Source organism: Salmo salar, chromosome 05 (genome assembly GCF_965601325.2).
Source record: "Salmo salar chromosome 05, fSalSal1, whole genome shotgun sequence".
In the NCBI taxonomy this organism is placed as follows: Eukaryota; Metazoa; Chordata; class Actinopteri; order Salmoniformes; family Salmonidae; genus Salmo; species Salmo salar.
Window position 1 is genome coordinate 14,967,291 of NC_138295.1, and position 23,449 is coordinate 14,990,739.

At 46.6% G+C, this 23,449-nt stretch overlaps 2 protein-coding genes and 1 long non-coding RNA gene across 4 annotated transcripts in view; all 3 read left to right on the forward strand.

The window, feature by feature from the left end:
- The window catches only part of LOC106604260 (actin-binding LIM protein 3), a 235,799-nt gene extending 225,400 nt beyond the window's left edge, over positions 1-10,399 (forward strand). Inside the window, exons 14-19 of one of the 2 annotated variants that reach the window (XM_082975060.1) lie at positions 5,646-5,867; positions 6,999-7,072; positions 7,496-7,664; positions 9,738-9,767; positions 10,031-10,083; positions 10,302-10,399. In XM_082975060.1, coding sequence (XP_082831186.1) covers positions 5,646-5,867; positions 6,999-7,072; positions 7,496-7,664; positions 9,738-9,767; positions 10,031-10,083; positions 10,302-10,388 — 635 coding nt within the window. In that variant the 3' untranslated portion in view covers positions 10,389-10,399. Of the gene's footprint in view, positions 1-583; positions 898-5,645; positions 5,868-6,998; positions 7,073-7,495; positions 7,665-9,737; positions 9,768-10,030; positions 10,084-10,301 lie in introns of those variants that run through there. The other variant, XM_082975061.1, reaches the window with a different exon arrangement.
- Positions 10,400-11,091: 692 nt separating this feature from the next.
- On the forward strand, positions 11,092-13,913 carry LOC145879498 (uncharacterized). The gene is made up of 2 exons (XR_014392288.1): positions 11,092-11,496; positions 11,663-13,913. It is a non-coding gene; the product is annotated as an uncharacterized LOC145879498 (long non-coding RNA).
- A 293-nt stretch (positions 13,914-14,206) lies between these two features.
- Positions 14,207-23,449, forward strand: part of LOC106604262 (actin filament-associated protein 1-like 1) — a 171,894-nt gene continuing 162,651 nt past the window's right edge. Inside the window, exon 1 of the mRNA XM_045717926.2 lies at positions 14,207-14,614. Within this exon, the coding sequence (XP_045573882.1) occupies positions 14,596-14,614 (19 nt within the window). The 5' untranslated portion in view covers positions 14,207-14,595. The remainder of the gene's footprint in view (positions 14,615-23,449) is intronic.

Here is a 23,449-nt window from a genome sequence, read left to right on the forward strand (position 1 = left end):
ATCTCTTCATCATCTCCCCATCTTTCCATCTTTTCATCATCTCCTCATCTTTTCATCTTCTTATCATCATCTCCTCATCTTTCCATCTCTTCATCATCTCCTCATCTTTCCATCTCTTCATCATCTCCTCATCTTTCCATCTCTTCATCATCTCCTCATCTTTCCATCTTTTCATCATCTCCTCATCTTTTCATGTTCTTATCATCATCTCCTCATCTTTCCATCTCTTCATCATCTCCTCATCTTTCCATCTCTTCATCATCTCCTCATCTTTCCATCTTCTCTTCATCATCTTTCCATCTCTTCATCATCTCCTCATCTTTCCATCTTCTCTTCATCATCTTTCCATCTCTTCATCATCTCCTCATCTTTCCATCTTATCTTCTCCACTTCTGCTCCTCCTCTATTTGTTTTTTTCCTCAAACTCTCTTGTTATCAGCTACGGTCGCTATGGTATGGTATAGCTCTTCCCTTTACCTCCTTCTACCCTTCACTTCCACCCTCACTCCTCCATGTTTCACATCACTCTTCTCCCTTCTCTCTCTCTTTCTCCCCTGCCTCCCTCCTCCCTCTCTTTCTCCAGCCTCAGGTGAACCCAACATCTACAGCAAACCTCCCATCTATAAGAGAACGGGTACAGTGGCTTAGCCCCGCCTTATCCTGACTGTTGTCCTATCAGTGACTGATTTGATGTTTTCCATGGCCAATAGTTTATGGTACAGGGGTTTAGCCCCGCCCTTTAGTCTGCCTGTCTTCCAATCAGTGTAGTAGCCCTTAGTATTGTGCTTGTAGGGTTAGTTCAGGTCTCTTTAGAGACCACAGTGGTAGATGAATGGTTAGTTCAGGCCCCAGTGGTAGATGAAGGGTTAGTTCAGGTCTCTTTAGAGACCACAGTGGTAGAGGAAGGGTTAGTTCAGGCCCCAGTGGTAGATGAAGGGTTAGTTCAGGTCTCTTTAGAGACCACAGTGGTAGATGAAGGGTTAGTTCAGGTCTCTTTAGAGACCACAGTGGTAGATGAATGGTTAGTTCAGGCCCCAGTGGTAGATGAATGGTTAGTTCAGGCCACAGTGGTAGATGAATGGTTAGTTCAGGCCACAGTGGTAGATGAAGGGTTAGTTCAGGCCACAGTGGGACCCAGCTTCACTCATCTAGTGTAGAATGAAACCAAACCACTAGTTACTGTGGTGTGTGTGTGTGTGTGTTACTGTGGTGTGTGTGTTACTGTGGTGTGTGTGTGTGTTACTGTGGTGTGTGTGTTATTGTGTTGTGAGTGTTATCGTGCTATAAGGGTATTATAGAACAGTGCATCACAGGCGTGTGGTTATGGTGTGTTATGAATGAGGGTCAGGAGTTGTTCTTAGTCAGGTCACATGGAAAGAGGACACACTCCAGGAGAGAGAGAGAGTGTGTGTGAGGAGAGAGAGAGAGAGAGAGAGAGAGAGAGAGAGAGATTCAGTACACTCTAGTGATATTGATCCCTCATATTGTTCTGTGATTCTGTTCAATAGAGAACATGTGTTGGCCACTAGATGAGACATGGGTTCATCCATAGACCACAGGCCTGTTATGTACTCATAAGTCCTTTGATACCTACATGGAAGAGATACTATGATATATGACTCACTTGTGGATATAGGTTAGATAAATAAAAAGTGATTAGGACTCGTGGTGTTGTAGGGTTGACTTAAAGCATTTCGCTACACTGGCAATAACATCTGCTAACCATGTGTATGTGACCAATAGATTTTGATTTGATTTGGAGTGTTTAGTGGTATTGTTGTATCTCTGTGTTCTGTTATCTTCCATGTTCCTCTTGGGATGCCAGTAATATCTCTCTTTTCTTCCTATCCCTTCTTCCTTTCATCGTTTCTGATCACGTTAATTCACTTCCCTCCTTCACTCTGCTTCACTTTTCCCTGATGAACTAACTCACCTCTGTAAGTACCTCCCTCCTCTCTGTCTGTCTGCCTTTCTGTTTGTCTGTCTGCCTGTCTGTCTATTATCCCGTCTATTGGTCCCTCAACCGGTCTGTTTTCCATCAACATACCTGTCAACCTGTCTGTCTTGCTATCTTCTGTCTCCATGTCCACCCAGTCTATAAACTCTGATCATCCATTTCTACAAGAAGCCGTTATCTATTGTGGGAAGCTTCCATCTTACTGTCTAGGTAAAGACTCTCTGTGTAAATAACTCCACTGTCTAAGCTGTAAGGGTGGGTTTAGTGTCTGTCTGTGTAAGTAAGAGTCAATCACTCCCCGTGTGTAAACACCTGTCTGTCTATACCAGCTGACTACCTATCTCACCTGTCTGTAACATCTGACTATCTATCTCACCTTTCTGTATGTACCAGCTGACTACCTATCTCACCTGTCTGTACCAGCAGACTACCTATCTCACCTTTATGTACCAGCTGACTACCTATCTCACCTGTCTGTAACATCTGACTATCTATCTCACCTTTCTGTATGTTCCTGCTGACTATCTTACTCACCTGTCTGTACCAGCAGACTACCTATCTCACCTTTATGTACCAGCTGACTACCTATCTCACCTGTCAGCACCAGCTGACTACCTATCTCACATGTCTGTACCAGCTGACTACCTATCTCACCTGTCTGTAACATCTGACTATCTATCTCACCTTTCTGTATGTACCTGCTGACTATCTTACTCACCTGTCTGTACCAGCAGACTACCTATCTCACCTTTATGTACCAGCTGACTACCTATCTCACCTGTCAGCACCAGCTGACTACCTATCTCACCTGTCTGTACCAGCTGACTACCTTACTCACCTGTCTGTAACATCTGACTATCTATCTCACCTTTCTGTATGTACCAGCTGACTACCTATCTCACCTGTCTGTACCAGCTGACTACCTATCTCACCTTTATGTACCAGCTGACTACCTATCTCACCTGTCTGTACCAGCTGACTACCTATCTCACCTTTCTGTATGTACCAGCTGACTACCTTACTCACCTGTCTGTACCAGCAGACTACCTATCTCACCTGTCTGTACCAGCTGACTACCTATCTCACCTTTCTGTATGTACCAGCTGACTACCTTACTCACCTGTCTGTACCAGCAGACTACCTATCTCACCTGTCTGTACCAGCTGACTACCTATCTCACCTTTCTGTATGTACCAGCAGACTACCTATCTCACCTGTCTGTACCAGCTGACTACCTATCTCACCTGTCTGTAACATCTGACTATCTATCTCACCTTTCTGTATGTACCAGCTGACTACCTTACTCACCTGTCTGTACCAGCTGACTACCTTACTCACCTGTCTGTACCAGCAGACTACCTATCTCACCTGTCTGTACCAGCTGACTACCTATCTCACCTGTCTGTACCAGCTGACTACCTATCTCACCTGTCTGTAACATCTGACTATCTATCTCACCTTTCTGTATGTACCAGCTGACTACCTTACTCACCTGTCTGTACCAGCTGACTACCTTACTCACCTGTCTGTACCAGCTGACTACCTATCTCACCTGTCTGTACCAGCTGACTACCTATCTCACCTGTCTGTAACATCTGACTATCTATCTCACCTTTCTGTATGTACCAGCTGACTACCTTACTCACCTGTCTGTACCAGCAGACTACCTATCTCACCTTTATGTACCAGCTGACTACCTATCTCACCTGTCTGTACCAGCAGACTATCTATCTCACCTGTCTGTACCAGCAGACTATCTATCTCACCTTTATGTACCAGCTGACTATCTATCTCACCTGTCTGTACCAGCTGACTATCTATCTCACCTGTCTGTAACATCTGACTATCTATCTCACCTTTCTGTATGTACCAGCTGACTACCTATCTCACCTGTCTGTACCAGCTGACTACCTATCTCACCTGTCAGCACCAGCTGACTACCTATCTCACCTGTCTGTAACATCTGACTACCTATCTCACCTGTCTGTACCAGCTGACTACCTATCTCACCTTTCTGTATGTACCTGCTGACTATCTTACTCACCTGTCTGTACCAGCAGACTACCTATCTCACCTTTATGTACCAGCTGACTATCTTACTCACCTGTCTGTACCAGCTGACTACCTATCTCACCTGTCTGTACCAGCTGACTACCTATCTCACCTGTCAGCACCAGCTGACTACCTATCTCACCTGTCAGCACCAGCTGACTACCTATCTCACCTGTCTGTACCAGCTGACTACCTATCTCACCTGTCTGTACCAGCTGACTACCTATCTCACCTGTCTGTACCAGCTGACTACCTATCTCACCTGTCTGTACCAGCTGACTACCTATCTCACCTGTCTGTACCAGCTGACTACCTATCTCACCTGTCTGTACCAGCTGACTACCTATCTCACCTGTCAGCACCAGCTGACTACCTATCTCACCTGTCTGTACCAGCTGACTACCTATCTCACCTGTCTGTACCAGCTGACTACCTATCTCACCTGTCTGTAACATCTGACTATCTATCTCACCTTTCTGTATGTACCTGCTGACTACCTTACTCACCTGTCTGTACCAGCAGACTACCTATCTCACCTTTATGTACCAGCTGACTACCTATCTCACCTGTCTGTACCAGCAGACTATCTATCTCACCTGTCTGTACCAGCAGACTATCTATCTCACCTTTATGTACCAGCTGACTATCTATCTCACCTGTCTGTACCAGCTGACTATCTATCTCACCTGTCTGTACCAGCTGACTATCTATCTCACCTGTCTGTACCAGCTGACTATCTATCTCACCTTTCTGTATGTACCAGCTGACTATCTATCTGACCTGTCTGTACCAGCTGACTATCTATCTCACCTTTCTGTATGTACCAGCTGACTACCTTACTCACCTGTCTGTACCAGCAGACTACCTATCTCACCTGTATGTACCAGCTGACTACCTATCTCACCTGTCTGTCAGTACCAGCTGACTATCTATTTTACCTGTCTGTACCAGCTGACTATCTATCTCACCTGTCTGTACCAGCTGACTATCTATCTCACCTGTATGTACCAGCTGACTACCTTACTCACCTGTATGTACCAGCTGACTTCCTATCTCACCTGTCTGTACCAGCTGACTACCTATCTCACCTGTCTGTACCAGCTAACTTCCTATCTCACCTGTCTGTACCAGCTGATTACCTATCTCACCTGTCTGTACCAGCTAACTACCTATCTCACCTGTCTGTCAGTACCAGCTGACTATCTATTTTACCTGTCAGTACCAGCTGACTACCTATCTCACCTGTCTGTACCAGCTGACTATCTATTTTACCTGTCAGTACCAGCTGACTACCTATCTCACCTGTCTGTACCAGCTGACTATCTATTTTACCTGTCTGTACCAGCTGTCCTTCACTCTGAGATCATTCTTTGGACTGAGACTGAAACTAAGAATGTAGAATTAGACTTCCTGTACTCTCTTTCCCAGTACAGTATCTTCCTATGTATGACCTTGGGGTCACTGATGGATCGCTGTGTAACATTAACTATGTCTTAAATGATACCCTACTCTATATAGAGCACTATTTTTGACTAGGGCCCATAGGGACCACTATATAGGGATCGGGATCTTATTTGGTATGCAGACTAACTCTAAGCTGTGTTTTTGTGTTAACAGTCCACTCATCTCTCCACAGACAATCTCCCAGCCACCAAAAGCAGGACCAGCGAAGATCTAATCACATCCTCCAGACTGTCTACCTTCTCTCCAGAACCCTACACACAGTCACAGTCTGACTCCTACCCCTATCCCAGATCCCCTAATGGTATAACCTACACCCTACACCCTACACCCTACTCTCCAGAACCCTACACACAGTCACAGTCTGACTCCTACCCCTATCCCAGATCCCCTAATGGTATAACCTACACCCTACACCCTACTCTCCAGAACCCTACACACAGTCACAGTCTGACTCCTACCCCTATCCCAGATCCCCTAAAGGTACAACATAAACCCTACACCCTACACCCTACACCCTACTCTCCAGAACCCTACACACAGTCACAGTCTGACTCCTACCCCTATCCCAGATCCCCTAAAGGTATAACCTACACCCTACACCCTACTCTCCAGAACCCTACACACAGTCACAGTCTGACTCCTACCCCTATCCCAGATCCCCTAAAGGTATAACCTACACCCTACACCCTACACCCTACTCTCCAGAACCCTACACACAGTCACAGTCTGACTCCTACCCCTATCCCAGATCCCCTAAAGGTACAACATAAACCCTACACCCTACACCCTACACCCTACACCCTACACCCTACTCTCCAGAACCCTACACACAGTCACAGTCTGACTCCTACCCCTATCCCAGATCCCCTAAAGGTATAACCTACAACCTAAACCCTACACCCTACACCCTACTCTCCAGAACCCTACACACAGTCACAGTCTGACTCCTACCCCTATCCCAGATCCCCTAAAGGTACAACCTACACCCTACACCCTGCACCCTTCTCTCCAGAACCCTACACACAGTCACAGTCTGACTCCTACCCCTATCCCAGATCCCCTAAAGGTATAACCTACACCCTACACCCTACTCTCCAGAACCCTACACACAGTCACAGTCTGACTCCTACCCCTATCCCAGATCCCCTAAAGGTATAACCTACACCCTACACCCTACACCCTACTCTCCAGAACCCTACACACAGTCACAGTCTGACTCCTACCCCTATCCCAGATCCCCTAAAGGTATGAACCTACAACCTAAACCCTACACCCTACACCCTACTCTCCAGAACCCTACACACAGTCACAGTCTGACTCCTACCCCTATCCCAACTCCCCTAAAGATATACCCTACAACCTAAACCCTACACCCTGGACCCTAGACCCTAGACCCTACTCATCAGAAGTCTACATACGTTTGTTATGTTACCATCAGTGAATATATCTGTCTTAAAAGACTAAGGCATTTCTAAGGATCTCTCTCTATATATCTATCATTCTGTCAATCCATCTCTTTCCTCAGCTCTCCGTGCTCCTAGGAGAAGGTATTCTACAGGAGGAGATGAAGAGAACTGGAGTCACAGCAGTCTTCAAAGAGTGAGACTCTATCTCTCCTATCTCTCTATCTCTCTCTCTCTCTCTCTCTCTCTTCCCTCTCTCCCTCTCCCCCACCTCCACTCCCACCTTCTCTCTCCCTCTGTAATTATTCCATATTTACTCTGCCTACAAATTTATGGAAGATTTGTGGAATAATATTTGTATTTATTCTCTTCTACTTTCTCTCTCTCTGTCTCTCTCCTTCTCGTTCTCTCTCTGCCCCCTCTCTCTCCCCCATCTCTCTCTCCATCTCCCCACTCTCTACCCCCGGTCTCTCTCTCTCTCTCTGCCCCCTCTCTCTCCCCCATCTCTCTCCCCATCTCCCCACTCTCTACCCCCGGTCTCTCTCTCTCTCTCTCTCTCTCTCTCTCTCTCTCTCTCTCTCTCTCTCTCTCTCTCTCTCTCTCTCTCTCTCTCTCTCAGATCCAGAGTGGTATAGGAAGGATGATCCTAAAGGAGGAGATGAAAGCTAGATCTGGTTGCTATGACAACGACCCTTGGGGCAGCGCTCGGAATTCCCGCAGCGGCAGCAAGGAGGCTCTCACCACTACCAGCTACAACAGTACCGGCTACAACAACACTGTCAATGGCTGTAAGTGTGTGTTGTTTGTGAAAGTGTTGTGGCTATGTTGTATTGAATCATCTTCACTTTGTTTTCCTCTTCATCTAACACTCTCCTTCTCCCCCCTGCTCCTCCTCCTCTCCTTCTCCCCCCTGCTCCTCCTCCTCTCCTTCTCCCCCTGCTCCTCCTCCTCTCCTTCTCCCCCCTGCTCCTCCTCCTCTCCTTCTCCCCCCTGCTCCTCCTCTTCTCCTTCTCCCCCTGCTCCTCCTCCTCTCCTTCTCCCCCCTGCTCCTCCTCCTCTCCTCCTCCCCCCTGCTCCTCCTCTCCTTCTCCCCCTGCTCCTCCTCCTCTCCTCCTCCCCCCTGCTCCTCCTCTCCTTCTCCCCCTGCTCCTCCTCCTCCTCCTCTCCTTCTCCCCCCTGCTCCTCCTCTTCTCCTTCTCCCCCCTGCTCCTCCTCTTCTCCTTCTCCCCCTGCTCCTCCTCCTCTCCTTCTCCCCCCTGCTCCTCCTCCTCTCCTTCTCCCCCCTGCTCCTCCTCTTCTCCTTCTCCCCCTGCTCCTCCTCCTCTCCTTCTCCCCCCTGCTCCTCCTCCTCTCCTCCTCCCCCCTGCTCCTCCTCTCCTTCTCCCCCCTGCTCCTCCTCCTCTCCTTCTCCCCCCTGCTCCTCCTCCTCTCCTTCTCCCCCTGCTCCTCCTCCTCTCCTTCTCCCCCTGCTCCTCCTCTTCTCCTTCTCCCCCTGCTCCTCCTCCTCCTCTCCTTCTCCCCCTATTCCTTCTCCTCTCCTTCTCCCCCCTGCTCCTCCTCCTCTCCTTCTCCCCCCTGCTCCTCCTCCTCTCCTTCTCCCCCCTGCTCCTCCTCTTCTCCTTCTCCCCCTGCTCCTCCTCCTCTCCTTCTCCCCCCTGCTCCTCCTCCTCTCCTCCTCCCCCCTGCTCCTCCTCTCCTTCTCCCCCCTGCTCCTCCTCCTCTCCTTCTCCCCCCTGCTCCTCCTCCTCTCCTTCTCCCCCTGCTCCTCCTCCTCTCCTTCTCCCCCTGCTCCTCCTCTTCTCCTTCTCCCCCTGCTCCTCCTCCTCCTCTCCTTCTCCCCCTATTCCTTCTCCTCTCCTTCTCCCCCCTGCTCCTCCTCCTCTCCTTCTCCCCCTGCTCCTCCTCCTCTCCTTCTCCCCCTGCTCCTCCTCCTCTCCTTCTCACCCTGCTCCTCCTCCTCTCCTTCTCCCCCTGCTCCTCCTCCTCTCCTTCTCACCCTGCTCCTCCTCCTCCTCCTCTCCTTCTCCCCCTGCTCCTCCTCCTCTCCTGCTCTTCCCCCTCCTCCTCCTCTCCTTCTCCCCCCTGCTCCTCCTCCTCCTCTCCTTCTCCCCCCTGCTCCTCCTCCTCTCCTTCTCCCCCCTGCTCCTCCTCCTCTCCTCCCCATCCCTCCCCCATCCCTTCTCTACTCATCTCATCCAGTCTTTCCAAGCCTCATTGCTGCTTTGATGTGCAGTATTTATCTCAGTGCATCATGGGTACCCAGCATGCTCTGCTCTGTTTGTTTGTTTGAAACCAAAGACAGTACAGTATGAAGATAGGCAGAAACTGCTTCTCCAATAGAAATCCCCGATCACGCTTGTAGGCGATGTCATGGCGACATTGGCTAGCTAAGCTCATGCGCAGAAACACGTCATCGAGTCTAACGTTCATCTCGCGCTGAACTGCGCATGTGCAGGCCATCAAATCAAAGACCCTCCTTCGATATAAAGATACAAAAATTAAAAGATGTCAGTTTGTCACTTTCACGAGGTTGGAGTAATAACATGTTCAACTAGTGAAGACATTTGCTCTGATCTAGGTTGTGCCTATAAATAGAGAAAATGAACAGCTAAGGAAGAGATTTTCACTTCTCTCATTGACTTCTCAAACCCCGGCCTGGTTTGATTGGTCTGTTTCACAAGCGTTCCTGGAAGTCTCATGATGTTGCACCTCTGGGTTTAGAAACTCTGTGGTGAAAGTCCTCTAAATGTCAAATCTTTCAGTAGGTTCTCTCTCTCTTTCTCTCTCTCTCTCTGTCTCTCTCTTTCTGTCTCTCTATTCTAATCTCACTAATCCTGTTTTCTGTGGTTTCTCTCCCTCAGCTCCTCGATCCCATTACAGTTTAGACAGTGGTGAGTACAACAGTAAAACAGTATTACATACATAACATACTGTACCACCTTATATTAAATATATGTTTGTAAACATCGCCCTCTGCTGTGCATTGATGAGAGAGACATGAAGGCACATTCAGTTGGTCGTGCATCTCTTTCCTGATTTACTCTGATATATTTACATGTATATATGACCCCCAACTGTAAAGCAATTGTGACAACTTATGTAAAAAGATCTTAATAAATATATTGTATTGATTGACTGCTTTCCTGTGTTCCAGACTCGTACAAGTCAGCCTCTCTACCAGGATACAGGCGGAATGGTGTCAACAGAGTAAATATCAACACTATCATATCCTTTATCTATACAGTTATGATCACATCTCTTGAGATTAATATATATTTTGACAGAAAGACCTATTTCCTGGAGGCAGCGACCAAACATTCTTTACATAGAAGGCTGTAATTCAAGCTTACCTCCTAGTTGTCATGAAGGTTTACTTGACAAGCACAGCTGTAGCATCACTAACAGGTCTCTGTGTATCCCTGCAGCCCCAGAGTGCAGCCCCAGACTACTACCAACAGTATGACAGCAGCAGTGAAGTCAACTGGGGAATTAGAGGTAGGAGGGCTGTATAACCACACTGGGTTCAGGTCTCAATACATTTAGAACATTGTGGGATTTCCTTATTGCATGATTGTAATCAGGTATTTTTTCTATTTTCTCTCCTACAGAATACAAGGTAAGGGTCTGAAAGTTGGTTGGAAAGTGGAGTGGACTGTCAAGCAGTATTCTACAATAACCAGCACGATGTTAGACTGTGTTGTCCAAGTGGTGTGTTATGAACCACTGGTGGGGAGAAAGACAATTCCTACTGGATCACAAAGACTGTGGTTTGTTCATGCAAGGCACTAGGACACTATAGGCCAGTATAGCTGCTCTCTCTCACTCCTGGCTCAATGACCCTACCAGAGGGCAGCAGTAGAGTCATGGCAGTAGAGCCAGCTTCCACAGTCAGGACCTGGGCCCTGTTGGAATACTTTCAAAATACACCCTCCCTTCCTTGAAGTAATCATTGATCTAACACAAATGGATAACTTGAAGAACTTTCACCCAGCTATGTCAGATTAGGAATTTCTTCAAAGGAGAGAGGAAGGAAGAATGCTTTCTCAAAGAATTCTAACAGGACATGGGCTGGCAGAACAAAGAGCTTCCGGGTCAAGAGGTCACTGGACATTTATTTCAGCCCTCCCAATAGAGGGTTGTTGACATTTGGATGAACATTGTGTCACAAATGAAGCATCAGGAAAATTCTGCTTCCTGTCCATATGAGGATAGGGTAGGAGAGACTTCCTGAGAGAAAATGGAAATGGAAGGACTGCCAATAATCATCTCATTCTATAGAACACCTCTGCTATGTTCCATACAATGGGTTCCATGCTGTGATTACAAAGGAAACAGCTGTTTTATGACTGAGACAGCTGCTGAAGCTGTTCACCTGAGATATGTGGTTTGGGGTCAATTTCACTTCAATCAATTCAGGAAGTAACATGAAATTTCAAGGATTATCAGAATCGGAATTGGAATTGAAGTATACATCCTGATTTAACCCCAACCCTGTTAACTACATATATCTTCTACCTCTATCTGACCTGTCTGTTGCAGGTTTACCCGTATGAAGTACTGATTGTGACCACCAGGGGGAGACACAGACTGCCTAAAGACGTAGACAGAGCCAGACTGGAGGTGAGGTTCTGACCTGGCTTGGTTTGCTGGTTGATATTTCATTAAATCATCTGTTCAATGCTGCCTCCTATCCTTGCTTCTAGTTAAAGGTCACTAATCCAGATATTATCCACATAGTCTACATGAGTCATAATACAGTGTCTCCCTTTGTTTCTCTGTCTTCCAGCGTCATCTGAGTCCCGAGGAGTTCCTCCAGGTCTTTGGGATGACCGTGGCAGAGTTTGACCGGCTGGCTCTCTGGAAGAGGAACGGAATGAAGAAACAGGCCAGACTCTTCTAACCATGGAGAGAAAGAGAAAATCAGAAAACATTGAGAGAAACTGTTCTAAGAGAGAGAGAGACTATTAATGACAACAGAGATAGAGAGCGATGGAGAGAGAGACTATTAATGACAACAGAGATAGAGAGCGATGGAGAGAGAGACTATTAATGACAACAGAGATAGAGAGCGATGGAGAGAGAGACTATTAATGACAACAGAGATAGAGAGCGATGGAGAGAGAGACTATTAATGACAACAGAGATAGAGAGCGATGGAGAGAGAGACTATTAATGACAACAGAGATAGAGAGTGATGGAGAGAGAGACTATTAATGACAACAGAGATAGAGAGTGATGGAGAGAGAGACTATTAATGACAACAGAGATAGAGAGCGATGGAGAGAGAGACTATTAATGACAACAGAGACAGAGAGCGATGGAGAGAGAGACTATTAATGACAACAGAGATAGAGAGCGATGGAGAGAGAGACTATTAATGACAACAGAGACAGAGAGCGATGGAGAGAGAGACTATTAATGACAACAGAGATAGAGAGCGATGGAGAGAGAGACTATTAATGACAACAGAGATAGAGAGTGATGGAGAGAGAGACTATTAATGACAACAGAGACAGAGAGCGATGGAGAGAGAGACTATTAATGACAACAGAGATAGAGAGTGATGGAGAGAGAGACTGTTAATGACAACAGAGATAGAGAGTGATGGAGAGAGAGACTGTTAATGACAACAGAGATAGAGAGCGATGGAGAGAGAGAGACAGAGAGCGATGGAGAGAGAGACTGTTAATGACAACAGAGATAGAGAGTGATGGAGAGAGAGAGACTTAATGACAACAGAGATAGAGAGTGATGGAGAGAGAGAGACTGTTAATGACAACAGAGATAGAGAGTGATGGAGAGAGAGAGACTGTTAATGACAACAGAGATAGAGAGTGATGGAGAGAGAGACTGTTAATGACAACAGAGATAGAGAGTGATGGAGAGAGAGAGACTGTTAATGACAACAGAGATAGAGAGCGATGGAGAGAGAGAGGTCTTACATCAGAATGAGAGAGTTGCGGGAGACAGACAGACACACAGGCAGACAGACAGAGAGGGGGAATGTGTAATCTCACTGCCACAGACTGAACTAAACCCTCCCCATCCCACCACTGCCCAGGGTCAAAAGAGAGAGAGACAGAGGGAGAGACACGAAGGTCAGGAGACTTTTGGCTTTGCCTTACTATTGTGGATTATTTTATACATTACGAGTGTGCAGCACCAGCAAACTAAGTGACTAGAATGTAGATATCATTTACACCACTTTATCAGAATGAATGAATGAATGAACATACAATGCTTTTGTTTTTTAAATGGATGCTTATTGATGATCATTTCTCCTTCCACTTTACTACTTGTATCTTGTGGTTTACAGTGATGCTGGCAGCATGCCCATCTTTTAATGACACCATACCTATCTTTTGATGACATCATACCTGTATTCCAATGACATCATGAAATGATTTTTCTGAGAATGAAAACCAGTCACATTGTGAATATGTACACTATAAAAGAAGGCTTTTTGTCCACCAGATATGATAATTATTCACACAACGATAGGCTAAAGACTGGATGTATTCACTGTCAGGAAAACAAACACATGATAGACGTAGCTGCTGTAGCGTTGTGATAGAGAGAACACTATTGCTTACACACAGGGATAATGTCAGTCTTCAGTTGAATTATGAATACGTATTCATCTTGGATCATTGCATTAACAAACATTAAATACAGTTTGTATTGCAGACATGAAATGAGAAGTGTGCAGCTTGATTCTACATCCGGTTAACATACAGTTATAGACTACAGTTGTTTACAGTTATGAAGACGTATCCAGTCACAATACATAGGTTGCAGATAAACATGCATAACACAATATATGGAGGGTTGGTTTCCTTGACCCGTATTAATCCTACTCCTGGGCTGAAAACATGTTCAATACAGGGACACATTCCTCTTAGTCCTGGTCTTATTTTATCAATTGTTTACTTTGTTTTATTTTGAAACTACAAAACATACTGTTACTATCTCCTTTTCATAGGTATTTACAGTTACATCATGTATGATTTATTCCAATAAAATGCTGTTTTCATGTGTATGTGACTGTCAATCGATCAATCAATGAATGAATATGTGTGTGTGTATGTATGTTGTACTTCTGCATCATGGGGTGAACCCACAACCATCTGTGCCACCAAGACTCAGACCTTTTTGCAGTTAGAGGTAGGTAGGAAGGGTTATTGCCATACTGCCCTTTGAGCGTACTAGCTTTAGGACCCTGCAAAGAGCGGGCTGTTCGTTTCTCTGTAACTTCATTGAGAGAGGCAGAGAGAGAGAGGCAGAGAAACATAGAGAGAGAGAGGGAGGCAGAGAGAGAGAGAGCGAGATAGTTAGAGAGAGAGGCAGAGAAACATAGAGAGAGAGAGAGGCAGAGAGAGAGAGTGCGAGAGAGGCAGAGAGAGAGAGGCAGACAGAGAGCGAGAGAGGCAGAGAGAGAGAGCGGGAGAGGCAGAGAGAGAGAGGCAGAGAGAGAGCGGGAGAGGCAGAGAGAGCGAGAAAGGCAGAGAGAGAGAGGCAGAGAGCGAGAGAGAGAGAGAGAGAGACCGATAGAGACAGGGAGAGAAAAGGAGCCTGCTATGTATCAAGTGTAGCTGTCAGCGCGGTCTCGCATGGGGCTGCTCTCTGTCACACTCTCTGGGTGAGCCCGGGAAACCACCTCTCTCTCATCCATTACTTCACCAGGAAACCACCTCTCTCTCATCCATTACTTCCACCGGGATGGACACCAACAACAGATGTAAGTGTCAGTCTTAATCCGCTTTTCATTTCAAGTTAATCCATAGTGTAAAATGACACAAAGTAAGCTATTATGTAGCTATTATTTCAAAGTTGTGCAACTGGTTTTTATAAACCAAACTAATAGGGATATGCACATAAATTGCAACTTTAATTGCACTGCTTTTTGACATGGGAACTGCTGCCATAATGCTACACAAGCTCAGTTTGTTATTCATGCATAGAGAAGGCTAATTGTAGAGAGGCTAACTGTAGTCTAATTACCTGTTTAAGATTCTCATCATTTTGTTGACAACTTAGTAAACATCAGAACAGCACTTTGCAGAGAATGGAGCAGAGAATTGGATTGTTGGAATAATGTTTATATTATTATAGTCTAAGTGCGCTGTCCGTTGGCCATAGGCTTTTGAAAAATGTGATCGTCCAGAATACTTGGAATGATTGTCGGTTTACCACCTTACTGTGTTTAGATCAGCAAGTTGACTTGTCTTCGTAAGCGGTGCAAATCGTCTCCCAACGTTTTCCCCTAGCCTTCCCCCACCAACGCTGCAGGCAGCGATACGTTTTCTCCTAGCCTTCCCCCACCAATGCTGCAGGCAGCGATATGTTTTCTCCTAGCCTTCCCCCACCAACGCTGCAGGCAGCGATACGTTTTCTCCTAGCCTTCCCCCACCAACGCTGCAGGCAGCGATACGTTTTCTCCTAGCCTTCCCCCACCAACGCTGCAGGCAGCGATACGTTTTCTCCTAACCTTCCCCCACCAACGCTGCAGGCAGCGATACGTTTTCTCCTAGCCTTCCCCCACCAACGCTGCAGGCAGCGATACGTTTTCTCCTAGCCTTCCCCCACCAACGCTGCAGGCAGCGATACGTTTTCTCCTAGCCTTCCCCCACCAACGCTGCAGGCAGCGATACGTTTTCTCCTAGCCTTCCCCCACCAACGCTGCAGGCAGCGATACGTTTTCTCCTAGCCTTCCCCCACCAACGCTGCAGGCAGCGATATGTTTTCTCCTAACCTTCCCCCACCAACGCTGCAGGCAGCGATACGTTTTCTCCTAACCTTCCCCCACCAACGCTGCAGGCAGCGATACGTTTTCTCCTAGCCTTCCCCCACCAACGCTGCAGGCAGCGATACGTTTTCTCCTAGCCTTCCCCCACCAACGCTGCAGGCAGCGATACGTTTTCTCCTAACCTTCCCCCACCAACGCTGCAGGCAGCGATACGTTTTCTCCTAGCCTTCCCCCACCAACGCTGTGCTCTGTTCAGTACAAGTTATGTCCTTCTCTGCCTTCATTTACTCTCCTCCACGGATCTGATAGAACTGGGTAAGTGCAGTGGCGATTTTAGCTTGTAAATCTTGGTGGGGCAAACTAAGCCACTACAGAACACAACACAACACAAAACTAAACAATACATTAACTGCACTATAACGGTGACAAACGGTGCCCACAAACTGTTAGGGCCTACATAAAGCTGTCCCAACAGCAGTCCCAACATCTCACCACTGCTACACCTGGCTATCAGCGGAGCCTTGTCTGGCAGTGAAACAGTTCATTCAGCCTCATTTACTGACTTAAAAAAACATGGCTGATATGGCTGACTTGCTTAAACAAAGGTGGTTTCTACTGACAATTGAGATGTACAAACTATGGCATAAGGGAACATGCGGATAAGAGGCAATCTGTAATTTAGATTATTAAGACATTAATGAGCAAGCTAGGACATACGTAGTCAATATAACTATTTGTTCAGCACTTTTGAAATGTACAGTTACAGAATTCAGAACATGGGCCGTTCTTACAGTATTCTCCCTGTACACCAAGTCAGAACCGTAGGATAAATAAAGGGGGCATATAAGCAGAGAATGAAAGATCTTACAATAAGGTGTTCCAGAAAGAGGCCTCGAGTTCCTGACTTGGAATTCCGAGTTGGATGACCGCTCAAAACATATTTTCCCAATTGGAGCTAGTTTTTTTCAGAGTTCCCAGTTGTCTTGAACTTGCTGAAGTCTGAGATTTCCCAGTTCCAAGTTTCCAGTTGTTTTGAACGTGGCAGAAGTCATGCTGGATTGACAGCATGGCCAATGTTGAATGTTTATCCTTTTAAGCTTGGAAAAGAGACCCTTAAACTCAGACTTGCACCACACATCCACTGCACTGAATAGCAGGCTAGTGATTGTTTTGCAATGCTTGCAGTTAGCCACTGATTCCTTCCAAACTAATCATTGTTGAATTTGCGATTTCCAACTTGTGTAACGTTTATGTCCAATGGCCGATGAGCGCTGACATGTTTTATCAATAATTTATCTTCGTAATTTATGTTCATATGACAAGGATTGAAAAGGATTTGCCAGTAGATTGTCGACTTGATTCATGATGATATGATGACTGCTAGCTTGCTAACTAAGATTTTGAAAGTATGATGTTGACATGATCAGTCCAATCAAAGCTTTGACATAATTTTATCTGTGACCAATAACCTTGAGCCTTCTTGGATGGATACTTCTAATGTAACTCTATGGCAGCACCCAAGGGGCTTGAATTTTCAAGCTCTACCCCTAGACTTGGCGGTGACGTAGTGTCCCTATGAGTGACAGAACACTGAGCCAATCATGGCGCAACTAGAGAACATTACCAACCCCTACACTCCGTATTTTCCACTGGCTGCCCCACCACCACAGAAAGCACTGAGCTAGGCTGAAACACCTGCATTTTGGAGCTGCCTGACTCAAGAAAGCAAAAAAAGAGACCATGTTTTTACACGGCTTTATTAACTCAATGATTTGTTCGTTTTTTTTACATTGTTTGCAAACTGATATGTGACACATATTATTGCCAAAATAACATGCAAACAGGCGACAAACCTATTTTTAGTGGGGCTCAAAACAGGTGGCTCTGCCCCACTTGCCCTGAATGACGGGTCACCACTGGATAAGTAATAGTAATTTTGCAGAGGTTAGGAGAAAGGCTATTACTTTCTTCGTTAGGCCCACACCTATATCCTGTCATTTACAGCAAAATCTGTGAATGGAAGTGGACTAGGCTATATGGGAAAGGAGCAGCACTCCTGGAATGGGCCTCAGCCCTAACACCATCTGTCTGCAGCTGTTTTACTGTGACATGACCAATGCTTTCTCTCACCAACTACAACTTCCAGTTTCCATTGAGTGAAAGATAATCATTTTGATGTTGATACCTCACTCTCAACCACAATACGTTCTCATGGCCTTTTGAAAATAAGCCTTTTGAGACAGTCTGTGTGGGATAGGGGTTTTGTAGACGGGTTGGTTTTCAATTTCTCTTGCACTGGTCTTTCTTGACAGTCTGGGCTTGTTGTTGGACCACGTCTATGTCTCTCTCTCCCTCTATCTCTCTGTCTGTTTATAACATAAAGGTTGGCTTTATAAAGAGAGAAGCTCTGTCAGGTCTCCAACAGCAGAAGGTTTGTGTCTTTAAGACATCCTGGATGTCACACTGTTTGGGTACTTGCAGGCTTGGCACGGCCGTGTGTGTGTGTGTGTGTGTGTGTGTGTGTGTGTGTGTGTGTGTGTGTGTGTGTGTGTGTGTGTGGTAGTAGTACAGAGCTAGATCACCCACAGGGCTCTGTTAGTGTTATTCTTCCCCTTACCTTGTTCTCAGACTATGATCATGAGCTTTGGCCAAACAAACAGAAAATAAGTAACTTGTTATTCCTGAAATACTACCTCTCTGATCCTCTAATCCAAGGACATTAAGACATGGAGACAATTCCTGATAATCTTTTGGTGTGAATCATAAAAGTTATGCACTATAGACTGTAGTCTAAAGGAGTGCACTATATAAGGAATAGGGTGCCATTTGGGAAGCAACCCTGGACTGTGGTGTCTACAGTCTGTCCGTGCATTAGAACTGGGTCAGAGAAACCAGCCCCTCGGTCCCTCACCACTGGGTCTGACTCCTCATAAATCAGATAAACTCTTTTTATTGGCCTCACACATTTCCCTGACTCAGTCCTATCTAACCACACTCTGTAGTGGAGGTACAGTAACTAGTACAGTAACCTGGGTTCAAATACTATTCAAAATCATTTCAAATACTTTATCTGGACTTGATTGAACTTGCCTGGATGGCACAATGGAACCAATAGAATAGTCACAAGAGTGCAAAACTCACAAGTCTGGCCCTCTAGGCAGACAAGAGAAATAGTATTTCAAATAGTATTTGAACCCAGGTCTGACTCTGGTCCACTAGCAGAATCTGGGGGGTTAGAGCATTGTGAAACCCAAAGCAGGAGAGTCTCTTCTCAGGCCCAGGTCCAGCACCCACAGCCTTTCAACCAGCCTTCCAGCCAGCCAGCCAGGCAGGCAGGTACACACATGCAAGTGATGATGAGAAGGAACTGCAATGAAAGTAGTAAAAGTATAGGAAGCTGCTCAGGTGACAGGTTTACGAGTTACATCTTCCTCTTCCTCCCTCCCTCCCTCCCTCCTTCTTCTCCTCCTCTCTCCTCTTACTCTCTTCTCTCCCTCTTCCTCCCTCCTCCTCCTCTTCTCTCTCTCCCTCTCTCTCTTCCTCTTCCTCCTCCTCTTCTGCCCTTCTCTTCTTCACCGCTCTTTTACTAGCTCCTCTTCAGCCCTCTTTCTCTTTCCTCTTCCTCTATTCTCTTCTTATTCTGCTCTTCCTCCTTTTCCTCCCTTCTCCTCCTTTCTCCTCTACCTCTCATTTACCCTTCCTTTCCTCTTCTCTCCCTCTATCCTCCTCTTCCTCCCACCTCATACTCTCTCTTCTTCCTCTCTACCTCTTGATCTTCCTCTCTTCTCTACCTCTCTCCTCTTCCTTTCCTCCCTCTTCCTCTCTCCTTTTCTTCTCTCCTCTTGGCTGAAAAGAAGCCAATGAATCATCAGTTTGTAAAGCAAACACAGCAGGATCTGTGTGAGCAAAAAGCCAAGCCTAGCGACTGGAGAATTAGTGTAATGGCCTAATGCCCTGTGTGTGTGTGTGTGTGTGTGTGTGTGTGTGTGTGTGTGTGTGTGTGTGTGTGTGTGTGTGTGTGTGTGTGTGTGTGTGTGTGTCCGTGTGTGTCCGTGTGTGTCCGTGTGTGTCCAGGAGCATCAGGTGGGTGTGTGAGCGGGGAGGGGAAAGGTTGAGGTTGACTCCTCAGAGGCACGTAGCATTGGTGGGATTGTATGCATCACAAATGCCACCCTATGCCCTATTTAGTGCACTACTTTTGACCAGAACTCATAAATCTTTTGTCAAAGTAGTGCACTATTAAAAGAATAGGGTGGCATTTGGGGGACATTCCCTCCTCATCCCTTCATCATTCCCTCCTCATCCCGTCATCATCCCCTCATCATCCCCTCATTATCCCTCATCATCCACTCATCATCCCCTCCTCATCCCCTCCTCATCCCCTCCTCATCCCTTCATCATCCCCTCCTCATCCACTCATCATCCCCTCCTCATCTACTCATCATCCCCTCATCATCCCCTCCCTATCCCCTTATCATCCCAGGCTGTCTGTGCTGAATCATGGTAATTGTCTCTTCAGTGTGTCTGTGAGCATATGGAAAGGTTTAGCAGACACAGAACATACCAGAGGCCAGAATAATACAGAATGACATGAAACACTCTGATCTGATCTCTGTATTCATACCTTGACCTCTCTGGTCTACGTAATACATCTGATCTGTATAGTCATATCTTGACCTCTCTGTGTCACAGGTTGGAATACCACACATTCCAAAGATAGTTCCAGAAAATGAAGAGGCTGTGTGCGTGCGTGCGCCTGCGTGCGTGCGTGCGTGCGTGCGTGTGTGTGTGTGTGTGTGTGTGTGCGTTTACATTGATTGAGTTACAGTTTGTGCATGCTGAGACCATTAGAATACAATTTGACACAGACATGCTTTTGAGGAATGTGATGTTTGAATTTAAATATGAATTAAAGTTAGCATAGTTGATTTTAAATATGAATTGAAGTTAGCATAGTTGAATTTAAATATGAATTGAAGTTAGCACAGTTGAATTTGAATATACTTTTAAGTTAGCAGGACTGAATTGAAATATGAATTGAAATTAGCAGGGCTGAATTTAATTTGCATAGGCAGAGAAAGAGAAAGAGAAAGAGAGAAAGGCGGGGACAGAGAGAGAGAAGGGGGAGAGAGAGAGGGTTATAGAGAGGCAGGGAGAGATGTAGGGAGGGAGAGAGAGGAGGGAGGAACAGAAAGGGAGCACCCTCAGTGAGGTTGAAATAAACACCTTCATTCATTTTTCAGGGGAAAAGCAGAGAAGAGGCAAAGCCTGAAAACCAGATGCTCTTGCCGACCCTGCTCGGGCATTTCTTTTACACCTGCTATGTTAGATTAGAGAGAGGGAGGGGGACAGGGAGAGAGAGAGGGCGTGGAGGGGAGAGGGAGGTAGAGAAAGTGGGAGAGAGGGTTCAGAACTTTACTTCTCATAATGAATCTGTATCAACAGCTTTTTGTGTGAAATATCACTGCTCTCATCAAACCTGATGCTGCCGTTAGTATTCTCACCTTGTCATTAAACTCATTGTGATATGATTTGTATGGTTTTTGGACCTGACAGTTACAGGCTATTTATTAGCTGTCAACTCAGCTCTCTCTTGGTACAGTCACATGTACAGTATCTGAGCCGTGCAGTACACAAACTGGACTGTCACAGAGCTCGACTCCTACACTAGTGGGTAGACTTGACCCTTTTAGGCACAGATCTAGTATCAGCATACCCCTCCAAATCCTATCCTTAACCATCAGAGTGGAAAAATAGAAACTGACCTTGGATCAGCGTCTAGGTGTTCCTACTCTGTTTCCTCCTAACCGTCTGACAGACTGAGACAAGGTCTGCAGACCAAGTGGCACCCTATTCCCTACATAGTGCCCTATGACCCCCTATTCCCTACATAGTGCCCTACGGCACCCTATTCCCTACATAGTGCCATATGACCCCCTATTCCTTCCATAGTGCCATATGACCCCCTATTCCTTACACATAGTGCCATATGACCCCCTATTCCTTACACATAGTGCCATATGACCCCCTATTCCCTACATAGAACCCTATGACCCCCTTTTCCTTACATAGTGCCATATGACCCCCTATTCCTTACACATAGTGCCATATGACCCCCTATTCCCTACATAGAACCCTATGACCCCCTATTCCCTACCTAGTGCCCTATGACCCCCTATTCCTTACATAGTGCCCTATGGGCTCTGGTCAAAAGTAGTGCACTATAAAAGTAATAGGCTGCCATTTGGGACACATTCAAGGTCAGCGCAGAGGTCAGGGGTGAGGGGTTATGAGGTCAAGAGTGAGCTCCAGTGTTCTGGGGGACCCCCTGTTACTCTGACCAACACAGTACTCAATCAAGCCCCCCCTACATGACTAATAACTCCCACAGACAGACAAAGAGGCTACTATTTAGTGTGTGTGGTGTGTGTGTGTGTGTGTGTGTGTGTGTGTGTGTGTGTGTGTGTGTGTGTGTGTGTGTGTGTGTGTGTGTGTGTGTGTGTGTCTGTGTCTGTGTCTGTGCATGCGTGCGTGTGTGTGTTTTCTTGCCCCATCATAGGAAGCCAGCCTGTCCGTTAGACACAGTCACATATCTATGTGCTGATATCATGGGGTAGAGTGCAGATAGCAGACCTCTATTATACTGAAAGACTTAGATCACTGGACTCTTTGTCTGCTAAACGGCTGACTCAACTCCTCCATGCCACTCCACGGGCTGAATTAAAGATGGAGGGAGGGAGGGAAGATTTAGGGAGGGTATGAAAAACAGAGAAAGAAAGAGGGAGTGATGGATGGATGAAGGCTGTCTAGAGGTAGAAAGAAGCATTTTCTGTTCTTTGCCAGATAGTGAGAAAGTCACTCTTCTCTTCCTCATCTTCCTCCTCTTCAATGGGCATATGGTTGACTGCATGTTCACTAGTCTGCAGACCAGGCCTGTGTATCAGAGGGGGATGCAGCTAGTCTACAGGCCAGGCCTGTGTATCAGAGGGGAATGCAGCTAGTCTACAGGCCAGGCCTGTGTATCAGAGGGGGATGCAGCTAGTCTACAGACCAGGCCTGTGTATCAGAGGGGGATGCAGCTAGTCTACAGGCCAGGCCTGTGTATCAGAGGGGGATGCAGCTAGTCTACAGGCCAGGCCTGTGTATCAGAGGGGGATGCAGCTAGTCTACAGGCCAGGCCTGTGTATCAGAGGGGAATGCAGCTAGTCTACAGGCCAGGCCTGTGTATCAGAGGGGGATGCAGCTAGTCTACAGGCCAGGCCTGTGTATCAGAGGGAAATGCAGCTAGTCTACAGGCCAGGCCTGTGTATCAGAGGGGAATGCAGCTAGTCTGCAGGCCAGGCCTGTGTATCAGAGGGGAATGCAGCTAGTCTGCAGGCCAGGCCTGTGCATCAGAGGGGAAAGCAGTGTTCTTGGCTATGTCCCAAATGGCACCATATTCTCTATATAGGGCACTACTTCTGACCAAATGGCCCTGGTGAAAATTATTGCACTATATAGGGGGGATTTGAGGTCCGACAGTGGGCGAGTAACAGAGCGGAGGTTATCCAGCACCTCCCGCCACAAGCCAGGTCCAGTAGCAGTGAACTATGGCTATCGCAGTCTGGCGCTAACCCACAAGAGCCCACTCTAGGACTGAGATGGAGCTGCATACCGGATACCCTGGGGTACAAGCACCGCTCCGCCCTGAGTACCGAAACCTCCACTCTGCGCACCATCTATCGGACCTTGGCCAGTCAATACGATCCCCTTGGGTATATTCTGCCATACACAACCCAGGCCAAAGTCTTAGTCCAGGACCTGTGGCAGACCAAGAGGGACTGGGCT